General features: G+C 71.1%; 1 protein-coding gene across 1 annotated transcript; it reads right to left on the reverse strand.

Annotated features, from left to right (window-relative positions):
• Positions 1-20: 20 nt before the first annotated feature.
• On the reverse strand, positions 21-20079 carry IMPDH1 (inosine monophosphate dehydrogenase 1). The gene is given in 17 exon segments (XM_072862583.1): positions 21-464; positions 3917-3932; positions 3935-3999; positions 4096-4239; positions 4325-4469; positions 5385-5528; positions 6874-6969; positions 7990-8080; positions 9101-9300; positions 10721-10808; positions 12097-12303; positions 13332-13369; positions 13372-13405; positions 14591-14692; positions 15672-15720; positions 15968-16066; positions 19931-20079. Coding segments are annotated over 17 exon segments (1668 nt in total). The 5' UTR covers positions 20059-20079; the 3' UTR covers positions 21-442.
• Positions 20080-21817: the final 1738 nt, after the last annotated feature.

Consider the following 21817-nt stretch of genomic DNA (forward strand, 5'->3'; position numbering starts at 1 on the left):
GTTCCCCCAAGATTGGGGGCGGGGGGGGCTGCTGCCCCCGCAGCGACGCCAGGCTGGGGGGCACAGCCCAGCCCCCCGCGCCGGCAGGGAGCCCCGGTGAGGGGCCGGGGGGGGGGCAGTCCCTGCCCCGGCCCCCCCCCCCTCCCGGGGCAAAGTGGGGTTCGGGGGGGGGTGGGGGGGGGCAAGCAGCGGGTGCTATGTCCTAGCCACCCCTACAGGGTGCAGCCCCCCCGGGGCCCCCCCAAAAGCCCCATGGTCCCTGGCAGGTACCGGGGGGCGGGGGCAGGCGGGGGGGTCCCGGTAGCCCGATGGCCGTGGGGTGCCGGCGAGGGGGGGGGCTGGCCAGGGGTCCAGCCCGTAGTGCAAAGCCAGCCCCGGCAGCGTCCCGGTGCGGCACTAGCGGCGGCGGGGGCGGGGGGTCCCCCCGGCCCGCGGCCCCTCCTCAGTACAGCCGCTTCTCGTAACTGCGGGGCAGAGCGGGGGGGGGCGGGGATGAGCCGGGGGGGTCCCGCACCCCCGCCCCCCGCCGTCGCTGCCGCCGGCACCACGTCAGATCCTGGCTGGGAAATCGGGGGGGTGCCCCCCGCCCTGGCACCCTGAGCCCCCCACCCCAACCCCAACCCCGCCTGCCCCCCCTCTGTCACCCCGCGGCCCCGGCGGGAGCGGGGCACGAGCCGGTACTTACGTGGCAGAACCGTAAAGCTACGGCAGCGGCATGGGCGGGAAAGAGAGAGAAGGTTACACGGTCACACCGGCCCGGCACGCGGCACGGCAACCCCCCGGCCCCCCGCCCGGACGCACCAGCACCGGCACCGCCATCCGGACAGACGTTGGCACCGCGATGTCGGACCCTGTGGCCTGGCACCGCGCCGTGCTCCCATCGAGCCTCCCGGCACCAGCACCACCTGGCACCGGCACCGTGCTTTGGCCAAGCCAGCGCCGTGATCCAGCCGGACGTCAGCACCGCGCTCCGTCCCTGCGACCTGGCACCGGCACCGAGCCCGACCGAGCCTCCCGGCACCAACATCAGCACAACCCAGCACCGGCACCGCGCTCCAGCTGAGCCATCCGGCACTGGCACCATGCTCTGACCGAGCCTCCTGGCACCGGCACCACCCAGCACCGGCACCACCCGACACCGGCACCACGCTCCGACCAAGCCAGGCTGGCACCGGCACCGTGCCGTGACCGAGCCACCTGGCACCGACACTATGGTCCAGCCAAGCCGCCCAGCACCGGCACCGCGCCCCGACCAAGCTGCCCAGCACCGGCACCCTGGCTCTGTCCCTGCCGAGGCGGCCGCCTGGCACGTGCCGCGGCCCCGGGGCTGCCGGTGAGGACGCGCCACCCTGAAGCGCTGCCCGGCTTCACCCCGAGCGGTGCCGGCAGCGCCACGACCGCCCGGGCCCGGCCCGGCCTTGTCTGGTGACGTCTCATGGAGAGCACGGCCAAGGTGGCCAAGTGGGCAACCGGCATCCCGGGCTGCCGACCCGCCAGCCAACCAGCATCCTGGGCACACAACCAACCAGCTGACCAACCAGCCAACCAGCTGACCAACCACAGCCAACCAGCATCCTGGCCAGCCAACCAGCAGCTCAACCGGCCAGTTGACCAGCATCTCGACCAGCCAACCAGCATCTTGGCCAACGAGGCAACCAACCACAGCCAACCAGCACCGCAGCCAACCAACCAGCGTCCTGGTCAGCCAACCAACCACAGCCAACCAATCACAACCAACCAACCACAGCCAACCAACCACAGCCAACCAACCAGCATCCTGGTCAGCCAGCCAACCACAACCAACCAGCAGCTCTACCAGCCAACCAACCACAGCCAACCAGCACCACCACTAACCAACCACAGCTAACCAGCGCTGCAGCCAACCAACCAGCATCCTGGTCAGCCAACCAACCCCAGCCAACCAGCATCTCAACCAGCCAACCAACCGCAGCCAACCAACCACAACCAACCAACCACAACCAACCCACCGCAGCCAACCAACCGCAGCCAACCAGCACCGCAGCCAGCCAACCAGCAGCCCCGCCGCCTGGCCAACCAGCAACTGCCCACGAGCCCGCCACCCAACTGGCCAACCAGTGGCCAAACTGACCGGCCAACCTGCCACAAGAAGCCCCGCCCCTTGCGCAAGCCCCGCCCTCCCGGCACAAGCCCCGCCTCCCCCTGCACCCCCAGACGTGCTGCACCGTTTCGGGGGGTCCGGGGGGAGAAGCCCCCGGCGCAGCCGGGTGCCACGAGGGCGGGGGGAGATGTTGGGGGCTGGGACCCCCCGGGGAGGGCTGGGGGCACCCATGGGTGCTGGGGCACCCCACGGTGTGAATTAAAGCAACGGCTGCACCCCGCCTGCACCCCGCCTGTCACTTGGGGGGGGGGGGGGCAGCCCTGACCCCCGCCTGGGACCCCCGTCCCTCCTGGCTGCTCCCCCAATCCCAGTTTGGACCAGTACCCCCAGTACTGGGGTGTCCCCACGGTGGCACAGCCCTGGGGGTGCCCCACAGCCGGGCCCCCAGCACGGCCACGCCAGCCTGCACCCTGCGCCGGGGCAAGGGGGGGGCTGGGACCCCCAAACCGGCACTGGGGCCATGGGGGGTCTGGGACCCCCCCAGTACACAGCACTGGGGTGATGGGGGGTCTGGGACCCCCGCCATTACTGGCACTGGGGTAACTGGGTACCCCCCATACCCACCACTGGGGCAACTGGGTGCCCCCCCATACCCAGCACTGGGGCAACTGGGTGCCCCCCCATACCCAGCACTGGGGCAACTGGGTGCCCCCCATACCCACCACTGGGGCAACTGGGTGCCCCCAAGCCCAGCACTGGGGCAACTGGATGCCCCCCAAGCCTGGCACTGGGGCAACTGGGTGCCCCCCCAAATCCACCACTGGGGCAACTGGGTGCCCCCCCCATTACTGGCACTGGGGCAACTGGGTGTCCCCCCATACCCACCACTGCGCACCTGGGGGCCCCCCCATACCCAGCACTGGGGCAACTGGGTGCCCCCCATACCCACCACTGGGGCAACTGGGTGCCCCAAGCCCAGCACTGGGGCAACTGGGTGCCCCCCAAGCCTGGCACTGGGGCAACTGGGTGCCCCCCCCAAGCCTGGCACTGGGGCAACTGGGTGCCCCCCCCATTACTGGCACTGGGGCAACTGGGTGCCCCCCCATACCCACCACTGGGCAACTGGGTGCCCCCCCCCATACCCAGCACTGGGGCAACTGGGTGCCCCTCCCCCATACCCAGCACTGGGGCAACTGGGTGCCCCCATACCCACCACTGGGGCAACTGGGTGCCCCCCAAGCCCAGCACTGGGGCAACTGGATGCCCCCCCCAAGCCTGGCACTGGGGCAACTGGGTGCCCCCCCAAATCCACCACTGGGGCAACTGGGTGCCCCCCCATACCCAGCCCTGGGGCAACTGGGTGCCCCCCCCATTACTGGCACTGGGGCAACTGGGTGCCCCCCATACCCACCACTGGGCAACTGGGTGCCCCCATACCCAGCACTGGGGCAACTGGGTGCCCCCCCATACCCAGCACTGGGGCAACTGGGTGCCCCCCATACCCACCACTGGGGCAACTGGGTGCCCCCAAGCCCAGCACTGGGGCAACTGGATGCCCCCCCCAAGCCTGGCACTGGGGCAACTGGGTGCCCCCCCAAATCCACCACTGGGGCAACTGGGTGCCCCCCCATACCCAGCCCTGGGGCAACTGGGTGCCCCCCATTACTGGCACTGGGGCAACTGGGTGCCCCCCATACCCACCACTGGGCAACTGGGTGCCCCCCATACTGGCACTGGCGTAACCGGGTGCCTGGGGGGCACACGAGCCGGATCTGACGTGGTCCCTGCCGCAGCGTCCCTGACCCCCGCCCCCCCTTGTCCCCCGCCCCCACTTACGAGTGGAGCCCGTGGACCCCCCCTCGATCTGCGCCGCCATCGTCCTCTTCTCGAACTTCAGCTCCCCCGAGTACATCATGGACCTGCCGGAGGGTGACAGTGACACGGGCGGGGGGGTGTCACCCTCCACTGTCCCCCGTCCCCCCGTCCCCCCGTCCCCGTGTCCCCCCCCAGCTCACCGCAGCACCGAGAGGCTCCTGGCCCCGATGTCCTGGCAGCCGTGCTGGATCCCCGCGATCAAGTAGGGGACGAACTTATGGATGGAGCCCTTGTCCTGCACCGAGCCCGACACCCCCTGCGCCACCTTCACCTTGTCACCCTCGCTGCGGGGCGAGGCGGGGGGGTCAGGGCTTGGGGGGGACACGGGGACACCCCCCCAGACCCCCGCCAAACCGCTCCGTCCTGTACCTGAAGTAGCGTTTTTGGCTGCTGCTGCTCTTCTCCATGGCGTCCAGCGAGCCCATGCCGCGGTACTGCTTCAGCCGGACGCCCTCCGAGAAGAAGAATTCGCCCGGCGCCTCCGTGGTGGCCGCCAGCAGGGACCCCATCATCACTGCGGGGGACGGGGACGGGGACGCCCCCGTCAGAGACACCCCCCGGGCGCCCGCATGGGCGCCCCAGCCACGCTGGCCACCGCGGTGGGTGCGATGGCCACGAGCCGGGGATGGTGGGCACTGTAATGGGTGCGATGGCCACGAGCCGGGGATGGTGGGCACCGCTATGGGTGCGATGGCCACGAGCCAGGGATGCTGGCCACCGCTATGGGTGCGATGGCCACGAGCTGGGGATGGTGGGCACTGCTATGGGTGCGACGGCCACGAGCCGGGCACGCTGGCCACCGCTATGGGTGTGATGGCCACGAGCCGGGATGGTGGGCACTGTAATGGGTGCGATGGCCACGAGCCGGGGATGGTAGGCACCACTATGGGTGCGATGGCCATGAGCCGGGCACGCTGGCCACCGCTATGGGTGTGATGGCCACAAGCCAGGGATGGTGGGCACTGCTATGGGTGTGATGGCCACGAGCCGGGCATGCTGGCCACCGCTATGGGTGCGATGGCCACGAGCCGGGGATGGTGGGCACCGCTATGGGTGCGATGGCCACGAGCCGGGCACGCTGGGCACCGCTATGGGTGTGATGGCCACGAGCCGGGCACGCTGGCCACCGCTATGGGTGCGATGGCCACGAGCCAGGGATGGTGGGCACTGCTATGGGTGCGATGGCCACGAGCCAGGGACACTGGGCACCACTATGGGTGCGATGGCCACGAGCCGGGCACGCTGGCCACCACTATGGGTGCAATGGCCACGAGCCGGGGATGGTGGGCACCGCTATGGGTGCAATGGCCACGAGCCGGGGATGGTGGGCACCGCTATGGGTGCGATGGCCACGAGCCGGGGATGGTGGGCACCGCCGTGGGGGTGCGGGGTGTCCCCAAGCGTCCCCCCCCCGGGTCTCCCCACTCACCGGTGGAGGCCCCCAGCGCCAGCGCCTTCACCACGTGCCCCACGGTGCGGATGCCGCCGTCGGCGATGACGGGCACGCCGAAGCGTCGGGCGTACTCGGCCACCTTGTAGACCGCCGTCCCCTGCGGCCGCCCGCACGCCATCACTGCCGGAGAGGGGACAGAGCCCGCTGGGGCACCGCGCCGTGCCATGGGGACACCGCGGCACCGAGCCATACCGAGGGGTCACCATGGCACCATAGTGGGGAGCCCGGTGGCACAGTGCCGTGCCATGAAACACTGCGGCACCGTACTGGGGAGCCTGGTGGCACCGTGCCGTGCCATGGGGACACCGTGGCACCATCCTGTGGAGCCCGGTGGCACCGTGCCGTGCTGTGGGGACACCACATCACCGTGCTGGGGAGCCCGGTGGCACCGTGCTGTGCCGTGGGGACACCGTGGCACCGTACTGGGGAGCCTGGTGGCACCGTGCCATGCCGTGGGGACACCACATCACCATGCTGGGGAGCCCGGTGGCACCGTGCTGTGCCGTGGGGACACCATGGCACTGTACTGGGGAGGCCGGTGGCACCATGCTGTGCCATGAAACACCACGGCACCGTGCTGCGGAGCCCGGTGGCACGGTGCCGTGCCATGGGGACACCACATCACCGTGCTGGGGAGCCCGGTAGCACCGTGCCGTGCCGTGGGGACACCACATCACCGTGCCGGGGAGCCCGGTGGCACCGTGCCGTGCCGTGGGGACACCACATCACCGTGCCGGGGAGCCCGGTGGCACGGTGCCGTGCCGTGGGGACACCACATCACCGTGCCGGGGAGCCCGGTGGCACGGTGCCGTGCCGTGGGGACACCACATCACTGTGCCGGGGAGCCCGGTGGCACCGTGCCGTGCCGTGGGGACACCACATCACCGTGCCGGGGAGCCCGGTGGCACCGTGCTGTGCCGTGGGGACACCGTGGCACCGTACTGGGGAGCCTGGTGGCACCGTGCCATGCCGTGGGGACACCACATCACCATGCTGGGGAGCCCGGTGGCACCGTGCTGTGCCGTGGGGACACCATGGCACTGTACTGGGGAGGCCGGTGGCACCATGCTGTGCCATGAAACACCACGGCACCGTGCTGCGGAGCCCGGTGGCACGGTGCCGTGCCATGGGGACACCACATCACCGTGCTGGGGAGCCCGGTAGCACCGTGCCGTGCCGTGGGGACGCCACATCACCGTGCCGGGGAGCCCGGTGGCACCGTGCTGTGCCGTGGGGACACCATGGCACCGTACTGGGGAGGCCGGTGGCACCATGCCGTGCCATGAAACACCGCGGCACCATGCCGGGGAGCCCGGTGGCACGGTGCCGTGCCGTGGGGACACCACATCACCGTGCCGGCGAGCCCGGTGGCACCGTGCCGTGCCGTGGGGACACCACATCACCGTGCCGGGGAGCCCGGTGGCACGGTGCCGTGCCGTGGGGACGCCGCGGCAGCGCCACGCACCTTCCTGGGTGATGCAGATGGAGCCGCAGCCCATGCCCACCCGCAGGGCGTCCACGCCGGCGTCGATCAGGTTCTTGGCCTGGGCGGCCGTCACCACTGCGCGCCCGGCGGGGCCCCGCGCCGTCAGGGGAGGCGAGGGCCCCCCGCTCCGGGGGGGACACCCCCCCCCCCCCACGGCACCCCGGTTCCTGCAGCCCCGAGCCCTGCCCCACGGCACCCCAGTCCTGCGCCTCACCGCCCCACGGCACCCGACGCTGGCACCCCACGGCACCCCGGTCCTCCCCCCGCCCTGCTCCCTGCCCCACGGCACCCCGAGCTCTGCCCCACGGCACCCCGACTCCTTACCCCACGCAGCCACCCCCTGCCCCACGGCATCCCCCTGTCCTTCCCTGCGCCCCCGAGCCCCCGTGTCCCCTGAGCCCCCATGTCCCCCTGTGTCCCCCCATGTCCCCCTGTGTCCCCTCGTGTCCCCTTGTGTACCCCGTGTCCCCTGAGCCCCTGTGTCCCCCATGTCCCCCATGTCCCCTGAGCCCCCATGTCCCCCTGTGCCCCGTGTCCCCTGAGCCTCCCGTGTCCCCGATGTCCCCGAGCCCCCGTGTCCCCCTGTGCCCCCCACGTCCCCTGTGCCCCCTGAGCCCCCATGTCCCCAATGTCCCCCGAGCCCCCGTGTCCCCCTGTGCCCCCACGTCCCCTGTGCCCCCCGTGTCCCCTGTGCCCCCTGAGCCCCCGTGTCCCCGATGTCCGCCGAGCCCCCGCGTCCCCCTGTGCCCCCCGCGTCCCCCTGTGCCCCCACGTCCCCTGTGCCCCCATGTCCCCTGTGTCCCCATGTCCGCCGAGCCCCCGTGTCCCCCTGTGCCCCCACGTCCCCTGTGCCCCCTGAGCCCCCGTGTCCCTGATGTCCCCCGAGCCCCTGTGCCCCCGAGCCCCCCGTGTCCCCGATGTCCCCCGAGCCCCCGTGTCCCCCTGTGCCCCCCACGTCCCCTGTGCCCCCTGAGCCCCCATGTCCCCCTGTGCCCCCCGAGCCCCCGTGTCCCCCGAGCCCCCCGTGTCCCCCTGTGCCCCCTGAGCCCCCCGAGCCCTCCGTGTCCCCCGAGCCCCCCGTGTCCCCGCACTCACCGTTGCCCCCGATCACCTGCAGGTCGGGGTACTTCTGCTTGATGTAGTGGATCATGCTGATCTGGTAGATGGAGTTCCCCTGGGACGAGTCCTGGGGACACGGCGTGGGGGACATGGCATGGGGGGACACAGGCACGGTGACACGCACAGCGTGGGTGCTCTGGGGTGCCACGGGGCGGCACGCAGGGACGGGGACGTCGCGGGAGGGGTGTCCGTGCCCCGGGCAGATGGGGGGCACCCATCTCATCCCATCTCCATCCATCTCCATCCCCTTCTCCATCTCCACCCCATCCCACCTCCACCCCATCCCATCTCCATCTCCATCCCCATCTCCATCCCATCCCCATCTCCATCCCATCCCGTCCCATCCCATCCCAATCCCATCTCCATCCATCTCCATCCATCTCCATCCATCTCCATCCCATCTCCATCTCCATCCCATCCCATCTCCATCCATCTCCATCCCCTTCTCCATCTCCACCCCATCCCATCTCCATCTCCATCCCCATCTCCATCCCATCCCGTCCCATCCCATCCCAATCCCATCTCCATCCCATCTCCATCTCCATCCCATCCCATCTCCATCCATCTCCATCCCATCCCATCTCCATCCATCTCCATCCCGTCCCATCCCATCTCCATCCATCTCCACCCCATCCCATCCCATCTCCACCCCATCCCATCTCCATCCCATCTCCATCCCATCTCCATCCCGTCCCACACCATCCCATCTCCATCCCATGTCCATCCCGTCCCCATCTCCATCCCATCTCCATCCATCTCCATCCCATCCCATCTCCATCCCCATCCCATCCCATCTCCATCCATCTCCATCCTGTCCCATCCCATCTCCATCTCCATCCCATCCCCATCCCTCTCCATCCCATCCCATCTCCATCCCATCTCCATCCCATCTCCATCCCATCTCCATCCCATCTCCACCCCATCCCATCTCCATCTCATCCCATCTCCATCCATCTCCATCCCGTCCCATCCCATCTCCATCCATCTCCACCCCATCCCATCCCATCCCCACCCCATCTCCATCCCCATCTCCATCCATCTCCATCCCGTCCCACCCCCACCCCTCCCCCTCCGGGTGCCCACCCACCAGCACCACCAGGTCGACGCTGGCCTGCACCAGCAGGTCCAGGCGGTACTTGTCGTCCTCGCGGGTGCCGATGGCCGCCCCGCACAGCAGCTGCTTGCGGGCGTCCTTGGAGGCCAGCGGGTGCTCCCGGTTCTTCTTCAGGTCCGTGCGGGCCATGATGGCCACCAGCTCGTCACTGTCGTTGACGATGGGCAGCTTCCCTGGGGGGGGGACACGTCGGGATGGGGGGACAGGGAGGTGACCCCGGGGGTGCGGTGACATAGAGGTGACCCCAAGGGATGGGGGGACGTGGAGGTGACCCCAAGGGATGGGGGACATGGAGGTGACCCCAGGGGTGGGGTGACATGGAGGTGACCCCAAGGGATGGGGACAGGGGGACATAGAGGTGACCCCAGGGATGGGGATGGGGGACTTGGAGGTGACACCAAGGGATGGGGGACATGGAGGTGACCCCAGGGATGGGGGACATGGAGGTGACCCCAAGGGATGGGGTGACATGGAGGTGACCCCAAGATGGAGACAGGGGGACATGGAGGTGACCCCAAGGATGGGGGACACGGAGGTGACACCAAGGGATGGGGGACATGGAGGTGACCCCAGGGGTGGGGTGACATGGAGGTGACACCAAGGATGGGGATGGGGGGACATGGAGGTGACCCCAGGGATGGGGGTCATGGAGGTGACCCCAAGGGATGGGGTGACATGGAGGTGACCCCAAGATGGAGACAGGGGGACATGGAGGTGACCCCAAGGATGGGGGACACGGAGGTGACACCAAGGGATGGGGGACATGGAGGTGACCCCAGGGGTGGGGTGACATGGAGGTGACACCAAGGATGGGGATGGGGGGACACGGAGGTGACCCCAAGATGGAGACAGGGGGACATGGAGGTGACCCCAGGGATGGGGGTCATGGAGGTGACCCCAAGGGATGAGGTGACATGGAGGTGACCCCAAGATGGAGACAGGGGACATGGAGGTGACAAGGATGGACATGGAGGTGACTCCCAAGGATGGGGATGGGGGACACGGAGGTGACACCAAGGGATGGGGGACATGGAGGTGACCCTAGGAGGTGGGGTGACATGGAGGACAATGAGGTGACAAGGTGACCAAGATGGAGACAGTGGGGACATGGAGGTGACCCCAAGGATGGGGACACGGAGGTGACATGGAGGTGACCCCAAGGATGGGGGACACGGAGGTGACACCAAGGGATGGGGGACATGGAGGTGACCCCAGGGGTGGGGTGACATGGAGGTGACCCCAGGGATGGGGATGGGGGGACATGGAGGTGACCCCAGGGATGGGGGTCATGGAGGTGACCCCAAGGGATGGGGTGACATGGAGGTGACCCCAAGATGGAGACAGGGGGACATGGAGGTGACCCCAAGGGACGGGGTGATGTGGAGGTGACACCAAGGGATGGGGGACATGGAGGTGACCCCAGGGGTGGGGGTCATGGAGGTGACCCCAAGGGATGAGGTGACACAGAGGTGACCCCAAGGGACGGGGTGATGTGGAGGTGACCCCAGGGATGGGGACAGGGGGACATGGAGGTGACCCCAAGGACGGGGAGGGGGCGCGGGCGTGGCAGGGCGTGGCGGGGCGGGGCCGTACCCTTCTTGCTGCGCTGCAGGATCTCGTTGGCCTCTTTGAGGGTGACGCCGGCCGGAGCCACCACCAGGTCGTCGCGCTTGGTCATCACCTGCGGGGCCAGCGGCCGTCGGCACCCGCGGCCACCCCAGGCTGTCCCCGCCGGCCGCCCGCCCGCCCGCCCGCCCCAGCCGTCCCAGCCCCGTGTCCCTGCCCCACGTCCCTGCCCCACGTCCCACCCCTGCCCCACGTCCCACCCTGTTCCCCCACTCCCACCCTGTTCCCCGTCCCACCTGTGTCCCACCCCTGCCCCACATCCCACCAGCATCCCCAACCCTCCCCATCCCACCCCTCCCTCCCTGCCCCACACCCCTGCCCCACATCCCACCCTCTTCCCCCACTCCCACCCCTCCCTCCCTGCCCCACATCCCTGCCCCACATCCCACCCCTGCCCCACATCCCACCCTCTTCCCCACTCCCACCCCTTCCTCCCTGCCCCACATCCCACCCCTGCCCCACATCCCACCCTCTTCCCTGTCCCACCCTGTGTCCCTGCCCCACATCCCTACCCCACGTCCCTCACTCCTGCCCCACATCCCACCAGCATCCCCCAACCCTCCCCATCCCACCCCTCCCTCCCTGCCCCACATCCCACCCTCTTCCCCCACTCCCACCCCTCCCTCCCTGCCCCACATCCCTGCCCCACATCCCACCCTCTTCCCCCACTCCCACCCCTTCCTCCCTGCCCCACATCCCACCCCTGCCCCACATCCCACCCTCTTCCCGCACTCCCACCCCTTCCTCCCTGCCCCACATCCCACCCCTGCCCCACATCCCACCCTCTTCCCCCACTCCCACCCCTCCCTCCCTGCCCCACACCCCTGCCCCACATCCCACCCTCTTCCCCGTCCCACCCCTGTGTCCCTGCCCCACATCCCTACCCCACGTCCCTCACTCCTGCCCCACATCCCACCAGCATCCCCCAACCCTCCCCATCCCACCCCTCCCTCCCTGCCCCACATCCCACCCTCTTCCCCCACTCCCACCCCTCCCTCCCTGCCCCACATCCCTGCCCCACATCCCACCCCTGCCCCACATCCCACCCTCTTCCCCCACTCCCACCCCTCCCTCCCTGCCCCACATCCCACCCTCTTCCCCCACTCCCACCCCTCCCTCCCTGCCCCACATCCCACCCTCTTCCCCCACTCCCACCCCTCCCTCCCTGCCCCACATCCCACATCCCTGCCCCACATCCCACCCTCTTCCCCCACTCCCACCCCTCCCTCCCTGCCCCACACCCCTGCCCCACATCCCACCCTCTTCCCCGTCCCACCCCTGTGTCCCTGCCCCACATCCCACCAGCATCCCCCCGCCCGCCCCACGCCCCCCGGCTCCCCCACCTCGCCCAGGCGGGTGCCGTGGTCCCTCTCGGCGAGGAAGTCGATGTCGCGGGAGGTGACGATGCCCTCCAGCTTGCTGCCCAGCCGGCCCGTCTGGGTGACGGGGATCCCCGGGAAGCCGTGCCGCAGCTTGGCCTCCCACACCTCCCCCACCGTCTGCGTGGGGCTCATCACCACCGGGTCCGTGATGAAGCCCTGCTCGAACTTCTGGGGGGGGAGGAACAGAGGCAGGCGGCGGGCAGGGCGGGGGGCGCGGAGTTGGGGGGCGCGGAGTTGGGGGCGCGGAGTTGGGGGGCCACGGAGTTGGGGGCCGCGGAGCTGGGGGCCGCGGAGCTGGGGGGCCACGGATTGGGGGGCCACGGGATTGGGGGCCACGGAGTTGGGGCGCGGAGTTGGGGGCTGCACGCGGAGTTGGGGGCACAGAGTGGGGGCCACGGAGTTGGGGGACCGCGGAGCTGGGGGCCGCGGAGTTGGGGGCACGGAGTTGGGGGGCCACAGAGTTGGGGGCCACGGAGCTGGGGGCCACGGAGCTGGGGGGCCACGGAGTTGGGGGCCGTGGAGCTGGGGGGCACGGAGTTGGGGGCACGGAGTTGGGGGGCACGGAGTTGGGGGTGACAGGGTTGGGGGCCACGGAGTTGGGGGCTGCAGAGTTGGGGGCGCAGAGTTGGGGGTGACAGAGTTGGGGTGACAGAGCTGGGGGCCACAGAGTTGGGGGCCACAGAGTTGGGGGGCCACAGAGTTGGGGGCCACAGAGTTGGGGGGCCGTGGAGCTGGGGGGCACGGAGTTGGGGGGCACGGAGTTGGGGGGCCACGGAGTTGGGGGGCCACGGAGTTGGGGACCGCGGAGTTGGGGGCGCGGAGTTGGGGGGCGCGGAGTTGGGGTGACAGAGCTGGGGGCCACGGAGTTGGGGGCCACGGAGTTGGGGGCCACAGAGTTGGGGGCCACAGGAGTTGGGGGTGACAGAGCTGGGGGGCCACGGAGTTGGGGGCCACGGAGTTGGAGGCCGCGGAGTTGGGGGCCGCGGAGTTGGTGGTCACAGAGCTGGGGGCCGCGGAGTTGTTGGGGGCCACGGAGTTGGGGGTGACAGAGTTGGGGCGTAGAGTTGGGGGCCACGGAGTTGGGGGCTGCAGAGTTGAGGGGCCACGGAGTTGGGGGACCACGGAGTTGGGGGCCACGGAGTTGGGGGATGCAGAGCTGGGGCGCGGGGCGGGGGCGCGGCGCTGGGCCCCCTTACCTTCACCTTGCGCACCTCGTTGGCCTGGAACTCGGGGTGCAGTTGTGGTGGATGATGCCGATGCCGCCCATCAGCTGGGGGGGCGGGGGTCAGGGGGCCCCATGGGTGGGTGGGGGAGCACCCCGACCCTGCACCCCCAACCTGGAAAGGGGCGGGCACCCAAACCCTGCACCCCCAAACCGGACGGGGTGGGCACCCCGACCCCACAACCACACAGGCTGTGACCCAGCAGGGAGACGGGCACCCCCACCCGGCACCCCCACCCTGCACCCATGTGTCCCCCCCATGTGTCCCCCCCCATGTCCCCTGCACCCATGTCCCACCCATGTCCCCCTCCATGTCCCCACCCACGTCCCCCCCCGTGTCCCCACCCATGTCCCCCCGCCATACCTCCTCCATGTCCCCCCATGTCCCCTGCACCCATACCCCCCATGTCCCCCACCCATACCCCCCATGTCCCCCCCCATGTCCCCTGCACCCATACCCCCCATGTCCCCCCCATGTCCCCCTGCACCCATACCCCCATGTCCCCCCCCATACCCCCCCATGTCCCCCCCATGTCCCCCCACCCATACCCCTCCCGTGTCCCCCCATGTCCCCCCCATACCCCCCCATGTCCCCCCCCATGTCCCCCCATACCCCCCCATGTCCCCACCCATACCCCCATGTCGTCCCCCCATGTCCCCCCTATGTCCCCCCATACCCCCCATGTCCCCCCTATGTCCCCCCCATACCCCCCATGTCCCCCCTATGTCCCCCCCATACCCCCATGTCCCCCCCATGTCCCCCCCATACCCCCCCATGTCCCCCCCATGTCCCCCCCATGTCCCCCCCATACCCCCCATGTCCCCCCATGTCCCCCCCATGTCCCCCCCCATACCCCCCATGTCCCCCCATGTCCCCCCCCATGTCCCCCCATACCCCCCATGTCCCCCCATGTCCCCCCCCATGTCCCCCCCCATACCCCCCATGTCCCCCCCATGTCCCCCCCCCATACCCCCCATGTCCCCCCCCATGTCCCCCCCATACCCCCCATGTCCCCCCCCATGTCCCCCCCCATACCCCCCCATGTCCCCCCCATACCCCCCATGTCCCCCCATGTCCCCCCCATACCCCCCATGTCCCCCCCATGTCCCCCCCATACCCCCCATGTCCCCCCATACCCCCCATGTCCTCCCCCCATACCCCCCCATGTCCCCCCCCCATGTCCCCCCATGTCCCCCCCATGTCCCCCTGTCCCCCCCCGTCCCCCCGCTCACGGCCATGGCGATGGCCATGTCGGCCTCGGTGACGGTGTCCATGGGGGAGGAGATGAGCGGGGTCTTCAGGGTGAGCGTCCGCGTCAGCGCTGACGTCAGGTCCTGGGCGGGGCAGGGACCCTTCCGCTCCGCCCCCTCGGGGGGGCCGCACCCCAACACCCCCGCACCCCAACACCCCCAACCCCCGCCCAGCGGGGCCCCGGGCTGCGCCCCCCCCCCGCCACCCCGGGGGGGGGCACCGGGGGGGGACAGGGGTGTCACCCCAGGGATGTCACCCCGGGGGTGTCACCCTGAGGGGGGGCAGAGGGATGTCACCCCGGGGGGGACACCAGGGATGTCACCCGGGGGGACAGGGATGTCACCCCGGGGGGGGCACGGGATGTCACCCGGGGGGTACAGGGATGTCACCTGGGGGGGCACGGGATGTCACCTGGGGGGACAGGGATGTCACCTGGGGGGCACGGGGATGTCACCCCAAGGATGTCACCCTGGGGGGCACAGGGATGTCACCTGGGGGGGCACGGGATGTCACTGGGGGGGGAATGGGATGTCACCCTGGGGGCACAGGGTGTCACCCTGGGGGGGGCACGGGGATGTCACTCTGGAGGGGGACAGGGATGTCACCCCAGGGATGTCACCCGGGGGGTGGCACAGGGGTGTCACTGAGGGGGGACACCAGGGATGTCACCCGGGGGGGGGACAGGGATGTCACCCCGGGGATGTCACCCCGGGGGGGACAGGGATGTTGCTGGGGGAGTGGCACAGGGATGTCACCCGGGATGTCACGGGGGACAGGGATGTCACCCCAGGGATGTCACCCGGGGGTGGCACAGGGGTGTCACTGAGGGGGGACACCAGGGATGTCACCTGGGGGGGACAGGGATGTCACCCCGGGGATGTCACCCGGGGGGGACAGGGATGTTGCTGGGGGAGTGGCACAGGGATGTCACCCCAGGGATGTCACCCGGGGGGGACACAGGGATGTCACCCCGGGGATGTCACCCGGGGGGGGGACAGGGATGTCACCCCAGGGATGTCACCCGGGGGTCCCGGGCTGCGGGCCGGGGGGGTCCGGACTCACCACCTCGTCCGCCGTGAAGTCGATGAAGCCGGGGAGGATGAGGAAGTCACTGAGGAGGGGATGAAGGGCGGGGGGTCACCATGGCCGGACCCCCAAAAATCCACATCCCCAGCCCCCGCAGCGACACCCCCGGTGGGGGGTGTGGGGACACCGGGGGGGTCCCGTCGTGTGTCTCCCCCCCCCCCCCAGGGCCTGGAGCCGGGGTTGGGGACCCCAGGGCCGGTCCCCGGGGGGGGGGGGGGGGGTGGGGGGCAGCCCCGGGTGGGGGCGGGGGGGGCCGGGGGGGGCTCACGCACTTGTAGGTGAGGCCGTCGGAGGTGGCGAAGAGCTGCTGGGCCGTCAGCCCGTCCTCGGGCACGTACCCGGTGCCCCCGCTGATCAGGTAGTCCGCCATGCTGCGGGACAGGGCTGGCACCGGGGCCCCCTCGGGGCCCGGGACCCCCCCCTGCCACCGGCACACCCCCCCGGGGGGACCGGGGCCGGCCCCTGCCACCGGGACCCCCTCCCTACTTGGGGACCGGGAACCCCCTCTGCCACCGGGACCCACCCTTGGGGACCGGGACCCCCCCTTATGGGGACGGGGACCCCCCTGCCACCGGAGCCCCCCACTTGGGGACCGGGACCCCCTTTGGGGACCGGGAACCCCTCCTGCCACCGGGACCCCTCTTTGGGCACCGGCACCCCCTTTGGGGACCGGGACACCCCTGCCACCGGAACCCCCCTTGGGGACCGGGACTCCCCCGCCACCGGACCCCCCTTTGGGGACCGGGACCCCCGCCACCGGAACCCCCCCTTGGGGACTGGGACCCCCCCAACCGGGGACCGGGGACCCCCCGCATCCCCACCTGGGCTGGCCGGGCCGGTCCCGGGGGGGGTCCCGGGGGTCCCGGTCCCCGGGGGGTGTCCCGCTCCCGGGCTGTTGCGGTGCCGATGCCCGCAGCGGCCCGGGCGCAGGGCAGGGCATGGGCGGGGCATGGGCGGGGCAGGGGCGGGGCGGGGGCGGGCAGGGCCGCCCCGGGGAGGTGCCGGTACCGACCGCCGCAGCCCCCCGTCCCAGCGCCTCCCAGTGCCCCCAGTGCGCCCCAGTAACCCTCCCCGCGCCTCCCAGTACCCAGTAACGCCCCCCAGCCCACACCCCCCGCGCTGCTGCCCCACAGCCCCCAGTAACTTCCAGCAACCCCCGTTACAGCCCCCCCGTGCCCCAGTACCCCCCACTGCTGCCTCATCATCCCCCAGTAACCTCCCAGTAACTCCCCGCTGATACCCCCAGGCCCCAGTAAGCCCCCAGTACCCCCTCCTGCCCCTCCGTCCCCCAGTACCCCCCCGCCCTCCCCATCTCCCAGTAACCCCCAGTACCCCCCTCCTGCTCCTCCACTCCCCAGTAACCCCCAGTACCCCCATCTCCCAGTAACCCCCAGTACCCCCTCCTGCCCTCCCCACCCCCAGTAACCCCCCAGTACCCCCCTCCTGCTCCTCCACCTCCCAGTAACCCCCAGTGCCCCCCACTCCTGCTCTCCCCATCTCCCAGCAACCCCCAATACCCCCCACTCCTGCCCCTCCGTCCCCCAGTACCCCCCACCACTGCCCCTCCACCCCCAGTAACCCCCAGTACCCCCTCCTGCTCCTCCACCCCCAGTAACCCCCAGTACCCCCCATCTCCCAGTAACCCCCAGTACCCCCTCCTACCCTCCCCATCTCCCAGTACCCCCCACTCCTGCTCCTCGACCCCCAGTACCCCCCTTCCTTCCCTCCCCACCCCCAGTAACCCCCCAGTACCCCCCACTCCTGCCCCTCCACGCCCCAGTAACCCCCAGTGCCCCCCGCTGCCTCCCCATTACCCAATGCCCCCCCCCTCCCCAGTAACCCCCAGTACCCCCCCCAGTGCTGCCTCATCATCCCCCAGTCACCCTCCCAGCGCTCCCCGCCGGGCCCCAGCAACCTCCCACTGCCCCCCCACTCCTGCCACCACCTCACCCAGCCGCCCCCGCCCCGGGGTCCCAGTACCCCCTCTCCCACCCCTCCATCTCCCAGTAACCCCCCAGTATTCCCAGTAACCCCACCCGCTCTACCTGGGCTCCCCTTCGCCCATGGCGCTGAAGCGCCGGAGCGGGGCGGGGCGGTGGGCAGGGAGGTGGGCGGGGCAGGGTTCCCCGCCCCGCCCACCTCCCCGCCCACCGCCCCGCCCACCGGCAGGGTGCAGGCAGCGCGGGGGGCGGGGGGGGATTAGCGCTGCCCGCTCCCTGCCTGCACTAAGCCGGCAAGGTCAAGGCCACGCCGCGGGACACACGCGTGTGCAAGGGACACGGCTGCGCACGGGGAGGGGGACACGCACACAGACTTGTCCCCAAGGGTGTCCTGGGGTGGCACGGGGACCCCCCCCTGACGTGGGGACCCCCCTTGTCCCCTGTGTGACCCACGGTGGCACAGGGACCCCCACGGCACGGGGACCCCCCCCGACGTGGGGACCCCCCTGTCCCCACGGCACAGGGACCCCCCTGTCCCCAGGGTGACTCGTGGTGGCACAGGGACCCCCATGACACGGGGACCCCCCCCGACGTGGGGACCCCCCTGTCCCCATGGCACGCGGACCCCCATGTCCCCTGTGGCAACCACGGTGGCACAGGGACCCCCACGGCACGGGGACCCCCCTCACGTGGGGACACCCCTGTCCCCTGTGTCACACTCGATGGCACAGGGACCGCAATGACACGGGGACCCCCCTGTCCCCAGGGTGACCCGTGGTGGCACAGGGACCCCCCCTGACGTGGGGACCCCCCTTGTCCCCTGTGTGACCCACGGTGGCACAGGGACCCCCACGGCACGGGGACCCCCCTCACGTGGGGACACCCCTGTCCCCTGTGTCACGCTCGATGGCACAGGGACCGCCATGACACGGGGACCCCCCTGTCCCCAGGGTGACTCGTGGTGGCACAGGGACCCCCACGGCATGGGGACCCCCCTCACGTGGGGACACCCCTGTCCCCATGGCACAGGGACCCCCATGTCCCCTGTGTGACCCACGGTGGCACAGGGACCCCCACGGCACGGGGACCCCCCTGTCCCCAGGGTGACCCACGGTGGCGCAGGGACCCCCATGACACGGGGACCCCCCCCGACGTGGGGACCCCCCTGTCCCCATGGCACGGGGACCCCCATGTCCCCAGGGCGTCCCACGTGGCACAGCCCCCCCGACGACCCCTCCCAGCACAGGGCCCCCCTCCAGGTGCCACTCACAGACCCCCCACCCCCCAGCACAGACCCCCACCCACGGCCCCCACCCCCACGGCACAGCGACCCCCACAGGACACCCCCCAGCACTGCACCCCACGGCACAGCCCCCCTACGGCCCCCCCACGGCACAGACCCCCACTCACGCCCCCCCGACGGCACAGACCCCACGTGTGACCCCACCCCCACCCCCCGGCACAGACCCCACCCACGGCACAGAACCCACGGCACAGCCTCCCACGGCACAGACCCCCCCACGGGACAGACCCCACGGCACAGCCCCCCGGCACAGCCCCCCACGGGACAGACCCCACGGCACAGCCCCCCCACGGCACAGCCCCCCGGCACAGCCCCCCACGGGACAGACCCCACGGCACAGCTCCCCCGGCACAGCCCCCCCCCACGGGACAGACCCCACGGCACAGCCCCCCCACGGGACAGACACCCCGGCACAGCCCCCCCCGGCACAGCCCCCCACGGGACAGCCCCCCACGGCACAGCCCCCCGGCACAGCCCCCCACGGCACAGCCCCCCACGGCACAGCCCCCCACGGGACAGACCCCACGGCACAGCCCCCCGGCACAGCCCCCCCCACGGGACAGACCCCACGGCACAGCCCCCCACGGCACAGCCCCCGGCACAGCCCCCCACGGGACAGACCCCACGGCACAGCCCCCACGGCACAGCCCCCCACGGGACAGCCCCCCGGCACAGCCCCCCCACGGGACAGACCCCACGGCACAGCCCCCCACGGGACAGACACCCCGGCACAGCCCCCACGGCACAGCCCCCCGGCACAGCCCCCCCCCACGGGACAGCCCCCCACGGCACAGCCCCCCCTCCACGGGACAGACCCCACGGCACAGCCCCCCCCGGCACAGCCCCCACGGCACAGCCCCCCACGGGACAGACCCCACGGCACAGCCCCCCCACGGCACAGCCCCCCGGCACAGCCCCCCCACGGGACAGACCCCACGGCACAGCCCCCCACGGCACAGCCCCCCCGGCCCCCCCGGCCCCCCCGCCCCTACCTGCCCTCCCGGCCCCCCCCCCGCAGCCGGGCGCTGCAGCGCTGCGCCGCCGTCTCGGGGCCCTGTCCCGCGTGGGGGACCCCGACATCCGTGGGGGACCGCGCCGGCGGGTCGGGGGGGGCCTCCATGGAGTGGGGGGTCACACGTGTGTGTGTGTGGGGGGGACGACACGACACGGGGGTGCCCGGAGATGCCGAGTCCCGTGGGGTCCCGTGGGGTCCCGTGGGTCCCGTGGGGTGCGGGGCCGGCGGGGCCCGGCCGCTCCGGTTGCTCCTTCCCCGGGTGGGCGTGGGGGGCAGCCCTGCCCCTCGGCTCCGCCCACCCCCGTGGGTGCGGGGGGGCTGCCGGGGGGGGGCAGGCGTTGCCGCCCCTCTCCGAGCCCCGCGTGGGGCCGGACGCGCGTGGGAATGCAAGGGGGGGGTGGGGGTCGCGGGGCCCTGTCGTGTCCCCCCCCCGCCCCCCCCCGGGCCTTTCTCAGCCGCCGCAGCTGCCGGGGATTAGAGCGGGCGGGGATTAACGGGGGGGGAGTGCCCTGGGATGTGCGGGGTGTACTGGGAGCACTGGGAGCACTGGGATGGGCTGGGGTGTACCGGGAGCAACTGGGCCATACTGGGAGCACTGGGGTGTGCTGGGGTGTACTGGGAGCACTGGAGTGTACTGGGAGCACTGGGGTGTGCTGGGAGCACTGGGGTGTGCTGGGGTGTACTGGGATGTGCTGGGGTGTACTGGGAGCACTGGAGTGTACTGGGAGCACTGGGTTGTGCTGGGGTGTACTGGGATGTGCTGGGGTGTACTGGGAGCACTGGGGTGCACTGGGAGCACTGGGATGTACTGGGGTGTACTGGGAGCAACTGGGCCATACTGGGAGCACTGGGATGTGCTGGGAGCACTGGGGTGTGCTGGGGTGTACTGGGAGCACTGGGAGCACTGGGGTGTACTGGGAGCACTGGGATGTGGTGGGGTGTACTGGGAGCACTGGAGTGTACTGGGGTGGGCTGGGAGCACTGGGCCATACTGGGAGCACTGGGGTGTACTGGGAGCACTGGGATGGGCTGGGGTGTACTGGGAGCAACTGGGCCATACTGGGAGCACTGGGGTGTGCTGGGGTGTACTGGGAGCACTGGAGTGTACTGGGAGCACTGGGATGTGCTGGGAGCACTGGGGTGTGCTGGGGTGTACTGGGAGCACTGGGATGTGCTGGGGTGTACTGGGAGCACTGGAGTGTACTGGGAGCACTGGGGTGTGCTGGGGTGTACTGGGATGTGCTGGGGTGTACTGGGAGCACTGGAGTGTACTGGGAGCACTGGGATGTGCTGGGGTGTACTGGGAGCACTGGAGTGTACTGGGGTGGGCTGGGAGCACTGGGCCATACTGGGAGCACTGGAGTGCACTGGGAGCACTGGGATGTACTGGGGTGTACTGGGAGCAACTGGGCCATACTGGGAGCACTGGGGTGTACTGGGAGCACTGGGAGCACTGGGATGTGCCGGGTGCACTGGGAGCACTGGGGTGTACTGGGGTGTGCTGGGAGCACTGGGAGCACTGGGGTGGGCTGGGAGCACTGGGATGTGGTGGGGTGTACTGGGAGCACTGGAGTGTACTGGGGTGGGCTGGGAGCACTGGGCCATACTGGGAGCACTGGGGTGCACTGGGAGCACTGGGATGTACTGGGGTGTACTGGGAGCACTGGGAGAGCACTGGGATGTGCCAGCTGCACTGGGAGCACTGGGGTGTACTGGGGTGTGCTGGGGTGCACTGGGAGCACTGGGGTAGGCTGGGGTGTACTGGGAGCACTGGGGTGGGCTGGGAGCACTGGGGTGGGCTGGGGTGTACTGTGTTGTACTGGGAGCACTGGGCCATACTGGGAGCACTGGGAGCACTGGGTTG

Source organism: Ciconia boyciana, chromosome 1 (assembly GCF_034638445.1).
Source record: "Ciconia boyciana chromosome 1, ASM3463844v1, whole genome shotgun sequence".
NCBI lineage: Eukaryota > Metazoa > Chordata > Aves > Ciconiiformes > Ciconiidae > Ciconia > Ciconia boyciana.